This window comes from Pundamilia nyererei, unplaced genomic scaffold (assembly GCF_000239375.1).
Source record: "Pundamilia nyererei isolate P.nyererei 1_Seehausen unplaced genomic scaffold, PunNye1.0 scaffold00091, whole genome shotgun sequence".
Taxonomy (NCBI): domain Eukaryota; kingdom Metazoa; phylum Chordata; class Actinopteri; order Cichliformes; family Cichlidae; genus Pundamilia; species Pundamilia nyererei.
The window spans coordinates 1,998,879-2,011,776 of record NW_005187492.1 but is presented as its reverse complement, the minus strand read 5'-3'; the positions used below and the strand labels follow the sequence as shown (position 1 = coordinate 2,011,776).

The following is a 12,898-nucleotide window of genomic DNA, read 5'->3' as shown; positions in this document are numbered from 1 at the left end:
CCTAATTCTGTGAGAACCTGCCATGCCTCTAATTTGTAAAGTAAAAATTCTACTATAGGTTTCCAACCAGAGAAGTCCTATGTTGTTGGGAGATGCAAAGAGAGACTGCTGAGAATATTCAAAAATGATGATCCGCTGAGGCAACGCCTGAAGGGAGCAGCTGAAAAAGAAGACTCCCTGTGTTACCGTTAGTCCCCTGTGATTTCAGCTTTTTTTTAAAGCACACTTTTTTCTGCCTCTTTGCTGCACGATGAATAAGTTGTATGCTCTCTATTAAAAATTAAAAGTTATACAGTGCAGTTTCAAGAGGATATATATTGCTACATAACCTAGAGACCAATTTACAGAGAGAGCTCAGTGCATGGTAGCATGCGTTTCAACAGGCTCAGCAGTCATTGTGTGCAGCCTATTGATGGTTATGCAAATAGCAACCAGAGATGTCAGTTATTACATCGTTTGGTAATAACTGACATGTTTCACAGTTAGAGGGTAATTTCTAAATGACACGATGTCCCCCCTTGTAATAATCCCATGTCAAGATTATTTAGGTTGTTAATTAACCTTTTTCCTAATTTCCTGCCTGTATAGCCACCAAAGCTAACTGACTATAATCTGTAGCTTCAGACATAAACTGCTGTGGAACATCTGTCTCCTCAAAGTAGTCAAGATAGCTGAAACACTGATCAAGGAGGATGCTATTGTTTTCCAGTCATGAATTTTGCATTTTATAGAGAGAGTTGTTTCTTTGTAGAGTTGCCTGAATTTGTATTCAAGACGCTTTTCACAAAGCACCATTCAGTTTTGGTCCTGTCTTTTATTTCAGGCCATTTCGTCCATCTCTAGTTGGCTTATTGCTTGTTTGTTTGGTCTGTGGAGAGGAAACATATCACATCTCATTTTGTCATCTCTCACCGAGCACACCATCGGAAGGACTTGGGGCAGGCCAGTGTTTTTGAAGTATTAGGTTGTGAAAACCCTGGATTATCCTTTCAAGTTGGATGAAAGCAAGACTGTTTCATTCTGCAAAGAAGGCTCTTAAGAATGAGCACAAGTGAAAGAGGATATACAGCGTAGCACAGAGAGGGGAGCATATTCTAACTGAATTTATTTTTTCCTTGTGGTCTGTCTGTGACTTTATAGCCTGAGCTCGGGGGAGAAGTGGAGCTGTGTCCTGCAGCAAAGACAACAGAGCAAGTTATTCTAAACATAAACATGTGCTTAGAATGAAAGATGCCTTCCTTAAAAGGGAAACCAGACCAAGGTCATAAAAGGTTGTTGAAGTTATGACCCACTACAGCTGCTTGCTAACTGCAGGCCTCTGAGTGTTGGTTGTGTATAACTCGTCTCTGTTTTTCCTGCAGGCAGAGGGGATATATGGTTTTCTCACGAAAAGTAATTTAAAAGTTAGAAAAGTTGAGAGAGAAACTGAAAGAATTGGATTCCGAATGAAAGCATGATTGAGTGGTTAGTTTGTCATATTATAGGCCCACCACTCAAACCATCACAATAAGCTTGGGGGAGTTTTATTTAGGCTGTTATGATGAATGCCTTCATCTGCACTGCGTTACCCAGTGGACAGAGGAAAAAAACATGAAAATGTATGAAGACTGTCAGAGCATTTCCCCAGATTTCTGCTAAAAAGATGAGTCCAGGCTGCCTCTATTGTGTGTGTGTGTGTGTGTGTGTGTGTGTGTGTGGGGGGGTATTGTTTTAAACAGTAGTTTAAAACATTTCCTTCATTATGAGCTGTATCTGTACAGATGGTTTTGTATATACAATACATTCTCTGGATCTTCCTGGAAAGGAAATGATGCATCTCTAGGGCTCTTGCCCACACTGCATATGGCATTTTGAGCTGAGTATTCAGAAATGGCTACACTGTATTCCAGAGCTTTCACTTCATCTAAGCTTTTGAGACCCATCAATATAATTGGTTGGTCACAGCATGCATCTATTACAAGTTGATCAAAGACTGCTTGTAAAGAGTTTGCGAAAAAGAAAAGATGAAAATGCATACATAAGCGGAGGAAACAAGGGTTTGACATTTGTGAGGTTTTTCATCTGTCATCCAGGAGATTGGTTTTGCAGCATTAGTTTAGGGCATCACTTTTGTCCTTTTGGGGGTTCACAATAATATGGTGACAGTATACTGTATAGGAAATATGACTTTATGTATTGGCCCCTCATTTCTAGCATAATGTAGCAGGTTAAGATTCCTGTAGTGCCCCTTTAAATGAGACTTGAGAGGCCGGTTGCAGCATTCCTATTAAATAATGTGCTTGTATTTTCTGTTCTGCCTGATGAATGAAAACAGGACGGTATTCTATCAGTAGTACAAACAGTAGCTTATTTGAACAAATTGACAACTTCCATGTTTCATCTCAAGTATGAGTGTTTTATAGTTAGTTATCAGAACAAAGCAAATAAATAAAGCTATATTATTCTGATGTTCAAATTCATTCTAAAAGATCTTTAAATATTACAGCTTTCACTAGACTAGAATTCTCTAACCAGATATTAACCAATAATAAATACCAGCCAAATAATTACCATATAATTATCATACAATTTCTAATTAGCATATAATTTCTAATTAACAGAGCATTTCATACATATTACTGGAGCTGGGTCTCATCTGTTACTGCTAATCACATATGTGCTTTGTACAGCAAAAAAGACGTGTTTTTAGCCACAGCGCCTCACATTCTTTGCCTCAAATCTCATCCTGCTGATGTGCCTCTTTTCACACAATCCTCTTCTTTGTCATTTCTCTGATTTTCATTGCTGCTCTTTCACAGATTTTTCATTTTTTCAGAAACCGATTCTTCCCTAAAAATCCATCAAAGTTTAATATTTGCAAAAAAATTCAAATAAACCCTAAGGCATATTTGTGATTCATTGTTTAGTGTGATGAAAATTACTTTAACTGCAGCATTAGAGTACAAATCAGAGCAAGCACTAGACTCCAGATTATTTTTCTTGATAGTTTTTTGCAAGAAAAAAAAATTGAATAAGACGTAACAAATGACAGTGTAAATCATATTGTTAAACGGGGAAGCAGACATGAAATTCATCAACGTCTGTGATGAGAACCGAGGCTGTGAGCTTTATTTTTTTGTTACTGATGTTGTTGCGTGTCAGCCAGTGTTTGTATGACATGGTGTAGAGGCAACACAGCTGTTTGCTGGATGTTTGATGCTGTCATCTCTGTTGATTAACTCCCCTGACTCCTTTGTGCACAGCTGCCCCTTAGCAAAGCCCCCACGCACCCCAGCACGCAAACACAAAATCAGTTTGTCACATCGTCAGAGGCTTCTGGAGCTGGCCTACAGTGATGACAAAAACAGAAGTGAAGCACACACTGGGGGTCACAGAGTTTCCCAGGCTGACGTGCAGACACCCACAAAGATCCGGTGAAGATGCTGAGCGGATTCATGAACGTCCACCTCATGCTCTGGAGTCTGCTTCATCAATGAGCATAAAATATTAATTTTCCACCAGAGGCAGGTAAACCTCAAGTTTACCTCCAATTCAAATCCAGAAAGCTCTCCAGTGAAAGGAGATTACAAGACATTCGAAGCTTATCCTCAGAGATGACAAGGAAAATCCAAACCACTCTGCTTAGGAGGAGTTTTACCGATTCATTTCAAGAGGATACTTTCAAATTGTTAAATTATTTGAAGCTCTGCCTACAGTGAAGAAACCACATGCAGAAACATGATGGGACATCATTAGTTTGAGCAAGCCAATAGAATAAAGGCTTTTTCTTTGAGTTATTACTCTTAGAAAAAGATTGCGTTGCTGAATAAGTTGTGCAAACCTAAACATTGCAATTCTAATTAAAATTGCTTAGTAAGACTAAACATAGTCCAGTTTTATTCGATAACTGGTCTGTTTTGGGTTGAGGGTAACAGTTTAAGAGACAATGCTGCGATTCTTCTTGGCTCTTTTGTTTCCAAATGAAAATGCAGTGCAGAAAAGCTGCAGTTAATGGCATTTCTCATCACCAATCCCCAACAATAAAATAAATTTGGGGTGTTAAATGGAATGAAACATGATTAAGATTTCCTGCATCACAGAGTGGTTTGTGCTGTGTCATGTTGTAGACGTAAATGTAGAAATGCAGTCTGTTTCTCTGCAACGTGAAGTGTTGTTTTTGTATTACCAACAACAGCAGTGTGTGTAAATGTGTGAGAATTGCTTTCATTTCCTCTTTTTACACCATCTGTAGTAGTAAAATTGAAAAATTTTGTCTCTCTCAATCCTACACCTCCACTTCATCCTCTCACCCCTTCAGCACCACGTCATTAGTATTTTTAAAAGGAATGCAAGCAGACAAAAACAATGAAAACAATTTATAAGTAAAAGAAAAATTTCTATTGCGGTTAATGACTGGAAGTGTCAGCTGTGGTACCGTTAAATTCCTGATGAGCTATAACAGTTCTTTAGGTCAAAACTGTTTGATTTCCTCCTCCTTGTCCTCCTCGCTGATTTAGATGATATCACAATTACCACATTTACATTTTATCACATTTATATTTTCTTGTTAGAATGCATAATACAGACCTTGGCATATAAATACATCTCGACTTTTGTTTAAGGATCTTGCATTCAAAAGCAATTGAGTTGCATACGCAATGAGGAGAAGTCAGTTATTTTTTAGTTTATTTAGTTTTCCTTTTTTACATCAGGACTATTTTTGCTGTCTGGCTGCTTAGGCGAATGCCAACTCGATTGTTTATTGACGTGAGCTGTTAACAAATTTGCTGTGTGTTAATCCTGATTTGTTATTTGCGACATTAATTTAAATAGCGAGAGGACTGAGCCTGACAGGATATTAAAACATATAACTGTTTTGGTTGTAAATTGGGTTTTAATGCAAGTCAGACTTGCATTACTATGTTGTTGTGTACTCCCTGAACTATATTTGGTTAGAATCTAATTTGATTGTGAGTGGATATGCTTCAAACCAGGGCTCTTTTGCACAGTCTTTGTACATTTGTAGTGGCATTTAATAACATCTGGTCAAAGTCTGGCTCAAGCAGACTGTTTGGAGTGCGGAGGACCCGAATGCAGACACGCAAAAACAAAACTTGATTCTAACAGAAAACGCGTAGTTTATTATCGCTGATTGAGCAGTACAAAAATAAAAGGGCGGAAATAATTTTGAGCAAAAACAATAACCTAAACTGGGGAAAACTAGAAAGAAAACATGAAACATCTTAACCATGGAAAAACATGGTGAGGAGAAAATAAACATGAAAAAACCTTAAGCGTGACTACTTGGCTTGAATACATGAAGACCTGGAAACATGGCATGACATGGCAGGATAGCAGACGATTGGATGAGGAATGAATGAAAACACACAGACTAAATGCACACAGGAGGTGATCAGGGGAAGTGGAAACACATGGGGAAACAGGTGATTAGAATAAACATAATGCCGCCACAGGGGAAGTGAAACTACACACATGGGACACCAGACCTTTTCGAAATAAAACAGAAAACATAATAGAAGGCAGACATGGCACGAGCTTGACAACATAGGACACGAAGACAAGAAACATGACAGGTTAAGACAAGCAGACTCAACATGATGAACCGAGAAGGGAGACTTAAACATAGGGGGTGACGACACAGAGGGAGTCTAATAAACAAAGAACGATAACTGAGCGATCGAGGAGATTAAGATGACTAAATGAATTTAAAAAACAAACCATAAACATCAGAATATATTAAAACTCAAAGCGCTGGGTCAAACATCCCAGGATCGTGACACATCCTCTATTAATAGAGATAATAAACAGTGTAGTAATCGAGTAGTTATCTTTAGTTTGGTTTAGGGCCCTCCAGGGCTTATGTGATGATTACTTGTCCAAAGAAAAAGACAAAGTAATATTAAAAAACTGTAAGTTTTGGACATAGAATGTCAGTCACTAAAAATTACAGGGCCCCTGCTGGAGCTACACCTACTTCCTCCTCTTATACTGCCCCCCCCTCCCCCAACCCCCAGTTTGTGATGTGAAGAAGAAGAACAGATTCATCATCAAAGTAATGGTGAGTGCTTATATTGATCATGCAGCTTCAGGGTCACTGCAGTCAGCATTTTGGGGCAGCAGTGACAAGGCTGCTAAATTCTGAAAAGGTTATATCACATAATTAATCAAAATTGATTTCTAATGTCAGATTAAATGTCCACCGCTGGCGACCCCTGTTGCTATGGTGAAGGGCTGAATGGTGATATGGCTGCATGGGAGAGATGTTTTCATGTATTGCCAAGCTCTACACTTCGCTAGTTGTGAACAAGCTGAGTAGCTCAGCTAGTGTAGCTGATTGTACAATTGCAGTCAGGTCCATTGAAATTTGGACATTTTCTTTTGTAATTTTGCTTCTGTACATCACCACAAGGGATTTTAAACCCAGCAATCAAGATGTGATTGAAGTGCAGACTTTCAGCTGTAATTCAAGGGTTTTAACAAAATTATTGCAGGAATTACAGCTATTTTTGTAGAATAGCTCCACATGTTCAGAGGGGCTTGAAGAACAATTCAAGAACATCCGGCTTCTTTGCTTTCAGAAACTCTGGAGTTGCTTTTGCCGCATGCTTGGGTCGTTATGCATTTGTACTTTGAAACGCTGTCCAATCGGTTTTCCGGCATTTAGCTGAATCTGAGCAGAGAATCTGTACATGTCACAATTCATTCTGCTACTTCTATCAGGAGACCGATCATCAATAAACATTAATGACCCAGTTCCACTGGCAGCTGTACATGCCATAGCTATGCCACCATTCTTTTTTTCAGCTTTATTTAAAAAGGTACAGTGACAGGAAAGCAGAGGGAGAGAAAGAGGGGAAGATATGTGGTAAAAGGTCGTGGGTCAGATTCGAACCCAGGCCAGCTGCTCTCAGCTATGTAAGATATGATTACCTGCTTATCCCATCGAGCTAAACTGGCACCCTGCTGGCCCCATGTTATCAGATAATGCAGCATGCTTCTCTCTTTCTCTATACTTTATTCTTCTTGTCTTTCTGATACAAGTTAAAAAGTTAATCTTGGTTTCATTTGCGTGAGGAATTTCTCCAGCGTCGTGCAGGCTCTTTTAGGTGTTCTCTGGCAAATTCAAATCCGTTCTTCCTGTTCATTAATCTAACCAGGGGTTTGCAGCTTGTCATAAACCGTCTGTATTCATGCAGGTGTCTCTTGATTGTAGACCTTAGTAATGATACCTCTACGAGATTGATCTTGACTTGGTTAGATGTTGTTGTTTTTTTCTTAATCACAGAAATGGTTATCAGCCACTTTATTTGTCCTCTGTGGATTTGCTGTCTCTCTCAACTCTCTAATCATCTTCACTCTCATCAGCCACTCGTTGGACCTCATACTGAGAGTTCCAGAGAAAAGAATCAAGTTTAATATTTGGAATCGATACTTAGGGACTTTTGATAAAATCAGTTGTTCAAATCACGCAATACTTTTGTCAAACTGTTTGAATTCAAGAAAATCATGTGTAAAGAGGAGGTCACACTGACAGAGCAGATAATTCACACATTAAAAGACTTGATTTAAATATTTCTAATATGCCTTCAACAACAAAAAGTCAGATGGCTGATATAACTTTGAAGTACACGATGAAAAACTAAAACCTTCCTCTTCAAGCATAAACTTGTGCCTAAACATCCTTTATACACTTTTTGGCTTTTGTATAATTGATCACATATTTATTGTCTGGATGTGAGCTGTGCGTGATACTTCAGTGCCATCCATCTTCAGCAGCCTACTTACCCGACTCATCCTTTTTATACCATTTTGTTGGATAATCCCCGAAGCAATCTCATTTTCGTAGCAAGTCATCGGAAGTTGAATGGACCTAAAATAAAGCCCGAAGTAGTATTTTGGTATTCCCTTCCTGCAACCAACTCATTCTGATGAGACGAAGAAATTGAGAATTGTTAAAACACCGGCGTGGTCAGGGTCAATCGAGGCAGCTTCCACTCTGACAACAACTGACTGCGAGCTGACAGGTTGAGAGATGTTTTTAAATCTCTTTTTTCCCTCCCTCAGGGCTGTCAGCTGCAGTCAAATCTCACACTTCCATTCCTCTTTATACCTGTTCTTCAAATCCGATTTAGCTGTTCCTTCGTATACTCCAGAAGCCAGAGATGCGGTGGACATAAATGGCTTTACTACCCTCTTGCTTATCAGCACATTTCATTGTGCTCCACCTGATTTCCTGAGCTGGTGTTACTATTTTACTCATTTGCAGATGAAATTGTGTGCAGCTTATTTCTGTGCCATGCTGATTTTAGCTTAAGTGGAGGTTTTTTTGTTCATTGTGAATACATTTTGCTTCTCAGAGGAGCCTCTTGGATGAGTATTGTTGCTCTGCTCTCCCTTCCACAGATATTCAGTAACCTGTGTTTTCATGGTTTTGTGTAAAACCCACTTTACATTCTCCCCCTGTCCAAAAACCTGGCCTCTTACATCCTGAAACGCTTTGCTTGGATCAAATATGCGTCTCCTCCTTAGTGCTTTCCCTTTTCTTAGTGCTTGTCTGTGTGTCTGAAACTGCGAGTGTGTTTGTGTGTGTCTGTGTGTGTTTCTGCATCATTATATTCATCCCAGTACTGTGTAATTGAAGTGGAAAGAGGGGGCACAGAGGGTGAAAGAATCAGAGCAGATAGCAAAAGACAAACTGTGACCAGCACTCTGGCTGCTGTGTGATCCAGATAGACGGAGCTTGTAGCTCTACGTCAGAGTCTCTCAGGGATGCCAGCCAAGATGTTAGGGAGAAAAGTCTGTCAGGTAGAGGTGTTTCTTCATGCATGACAGGGCCCATCTCAAACAGTCCTGGATGACAATCTGTGATGAGTAGAGCCTGTCATTTACTATGACAGTGTGGTGAGTTATGTTTTAAAGAAAGCATACCTAATATAAAACTGATATAATATACCCTATACATTGCTAACTAGGCAAGAAGCATGATAGAATGCCTGTTTCTCCTAGAATGCCATTAATAAGCTGTTACGCAGGCTACAAGCATCGTTGGTGAAACAGGAAGCTGGATCTGGTAGAACTGTTTTACCATCACATGCAATTTCTTTTTAAATAAATGTTTGAGCTCAGGTTAGTGGGCCCAAGAGCCCAACGCAAGAATCGGGTCGTAATGGCAAAAAATTGAGATTTACTTTCAACTGGCAGGTTTAAGGTTACAAATGACTCCACAGTATGCTGGCAGCATATGCAAGCCAGGTCCACAGCAGGCAAGTTGGCTCCCCGCACACCAAAAATAAAACAATCTCGTGACTCATTTTGACTTAACAAATGTTATTGGATCTCGTGGATCACATTTATTTTGCATGAAAAAACAGCATTTGAAAAATATTTTGCATTTTACAGATGCTTATTTTCCAGTTATTGTGTTGATAGTACACATCCCAGTAACATTTCTGTGCTTGGTCCTCCATTCAATAAACAATATCTTATTTTTAAACATGTAATTGCCAAGTTCTCAATAATAAGATAACCTTTTTAAAGCTTAACACCACAGAATATTGTCTTGGGTTTGGTCCAGTGGTGTATTTATTATTTATCTAATGCACTATCCCTGCCATAGAAACTGTTATGTCCCTAAGTCAAGAGTTAGATTCTAAATTTAGGTTTAAAAATATTCACACTTTCAGCTGCTCTACAATTTATTAACTGACTTTTCCAGGTGTTCAGATCATCTAACAGCTACGTGAAAGATCAATTTGCTCAATTTAAGATAACACAATAGCAAGTCAATGTGAAAGGTATGTGCTTATCAGACATGTGTGCAGTGCCAAATGTTTTAGACATTAATAAACAATGTCTGTCATTCACTTATGTGGCGATGAAAGGCATAAATAGCTATTTATGCTTTTCTTTTGGTTATTTGCCAAGTTGTTGGCTGCCACACACTAAGATGTGTTTGCATTTGGCATAAACTTACACTGTTTGGCAAACCAAAATAAAAATGTAAGAGTGTCGACCATTTGCTACAGGTGTAAGGTGGTAGAAGAAGTGCTAAAAGTTTTACATGAGAACATGTGAGATGCCAGGAAGCAACAGAGAAGAAGTCTACTCTGACAAAATGAGTTGAGCCTTTAATGTTGTTTCACTTTGATCAGTTTAAGCTTCAATAACTTGGCATATTATTGATATGCAGAAAGAAGAACAGGCCTTTGTTTTTGCTGCAGTGTCCTTACTTCATTTTGTGTGTGCGTGTCCCAGCAGATGTTATGGAGGGGAAGAGCGCCATTCTGCTGGGGATGAGTCAGTGGAACTCAAATGACCTGGTGGAGCAGATCGAAACGCTGGGACACATGGAGGACCAGTCGCACGGTATTTTCTGCACGCACGCACGCACGCACGCACGCACACACACACACACAGACATCTGCGCAGTGATGTTTTTACACTGCTCACACATCCATAGTGAAGGTCCAAATTGCCTGGAATGATAGTGAAAATTTCCCACTGAATGATGATAATTGCGGCCAGATCGTAAATGGACTGTAGCTTGTATTTAAAGCTACATTAAGTCATTTTTGACCACTAAGGGCCAAAAGAAGTGAAAGAACTGCCCTGATTTCATCTTATTAAGTCATAATGAGTACAGGGTAATATTTTCTAATTTTGAACTGCAGACCCAAAATAGCCCTCAGTGTGTGTTTGCTACCAGGGGGCACGGAGGCCTTTTGCACAGTAAGATATCTTCTTTGAGGCAGTTTTATAACTCTTACAGGTCATCAGATTTCTTGCAATTTATAGTTTTTTGCAGAATAAAATGGTAAATAATTATAATGATGCCAGGTGTCGACCCTTCCATGTATTTGATTGGCCAGCATTAGTGTCCACTTGACACTAATAGATACTATGATAGAATAAATGGTTAACATGTATTGGCTTTTGAAGGTTTTGTTCCCAACAATAAATCCTTAGGAAAATATCCATATTTTAAGCAGCTTGACTTTCGTCACCGGGACGTGCTCTTTTAGTGTCAGACAGGTAGTGCAAACTTTGTTTAACCAGGCTCTTTTGCAGGAAACATCATAAGTATAATTTTAGAGACGTAGAAATCAAATTTCCCTGTGCTGATTCTAGTCACTTTAGTCAAAGCTCAAAGGCTGGCAGGCACTGTATACAGTCACATAACCAAGTATCAAATCAGTTAAATCACTGAATCAGATTTATTCAGTTCATTAGTGTCTTGTGTTCAGGGCAACATCTCTTATTTGGTCCACTAAAAACTTGCATATAAATGCATTGACACCATTATATTGACAGAGTTTCACGATGATGATTGTTTCTGTAGTTATCATGATTTCTTAATGTGGTTTTAACGAGAAAGTAGAATATTATGAATTACAGATCAGTTGAAAACAGTGGAGGTGGTACTCACAGTTGCTAGTAACAAACAAGAGCTGCTGGTGTTTTGGACAATGGCTATTCGGATTCAATACAGCCAGTTCACATCAAAGATCTGGTGACAAAAGGCAATTTTACATATGAACTTTGGACAATTTCAGGAGAATCAGGCTGGGATGTTTTCTGGAGTTTCCACAACAGAAAATTGACCATTTCAGATGCATTTGCTCTCTGAGAAAGGAGGTGAGAGAGAGACCTGAATGTGCACCAGGCAGCAAACATAAGACTTACTCACCAGCAGTGAATATATCAGGTTAATCTGACATCACATGGACTTTGTAAATAGGGAGCTGACAGGTTAAACATTGGCTAATGTCCGATCTGGGCACATCTGTCAGGTAAGTCATAGAGAAGTTCAGGGATGCAGAGAATGTGTGAAAATAGCTTAAGCTTTGTTTGTCCTCCACTGTAAATCTAATTTATAACAACAATAAAGAAATGCAGGTTTAAAGCTGGACAGACCTCCAGAGTTCGCATCACTGTATTATTCAATCAATCTGGGAAAACACCAGCTATTGTCTGGTATCTTAAGCCGCTGAGAAAAGCAAACAATTTTCAGAGGGCTTTGATGAAGCCAGCGGATGTTTAGACAATGGATAATGTCGATGTCCAGGTCAACACTTGTGTTCCACATGCCAGTCAGTGTTTCTAGTCTTTGTATACATGTGCTTATAATTAAAACAGCTAATAAAAAGCAACTCTTGTCATACAATGGCTGACAAGACAATAGTAGAGATTGTATTTTGACCAGTGCGCTCTTCTTCTGCTCTCTACATGGACTGCATTAGGATGCAGACAGAATTGTTCAGTACTGTACCTACAAAATGTCTACAAACAGAAACCAGAGAGCTGTGGGAGCAAATGTAGTATGTGTTGTCCATTGCCTAGACAGTCTACATGATTTTATGCAGGAATATGTTTACAGAGATTATGTTATTACCAGTGACTGCTTCACATTACACTGAGTTCTTTGATGCCAGCCTAATATCGGAAAGGGTGATTAACTTAGGTTAAAGCTTCTGCATCAAAACCACTTGAGAAAACAACCTCCTACACAGTCCAAGGCATAATTTAAAGTGGAAGAGACCGGTCAGGCTACCTTGCATGTGGTGAATATTTTGTAATTGATCAGTTAGATAACAAGAATATTTTGAAAGCAGCTAATAAACACAAGGCTGGCAGAGATATGTACTTGGATGCCTGTGGGAAAAAAATCACTGAGCATGAAACATGCATATCTGCGTTCATTCTTTGTGCTTCTCAGTTTGTTTGTGTGCATGCAAAGCATCTGATAAAACACAATTCTTTACAAGCAGCAATGTTCTAATATTTTTTTCAATCTATTCAAGACTGTCGCTAAATTTTAAACAAGACCATGGATGGCTTGATCTCATATATGTCGGATGCTTTGTACTAGGGCTGCTCGATTATGGCAAAAATGATAATC

The 12,898-nt window shown here is 39.0% G+C and overlaps 1 protein-coding gene across 2 annotated transcripts in view; it reads left to right on the top strand.

The window, feature by feature from the left end:
* The window catches only part of pitpnm3 (PITPNM family member 3), a 102,303-nt gene that overhangs the window by 26,197 nt on the left and 63,208 nt on the right, over positions 1-12,898 (top strand). The window contains exon 3 of one of the 2 annotated variants that reach the window (XM_013912486.1): positions 10,258-10,365. In XM_013912486.1, the coding sequence (XP_013767940.1) occupies positions 10,258-10,365 (108 nt within the window). Of the gene's footprint in view, positions 1-10,254; positions 10,366-12,898 lie in introns of both variants that reach the window. The other variant, XM_013912487.1, reaches the window with a different exon arrangement.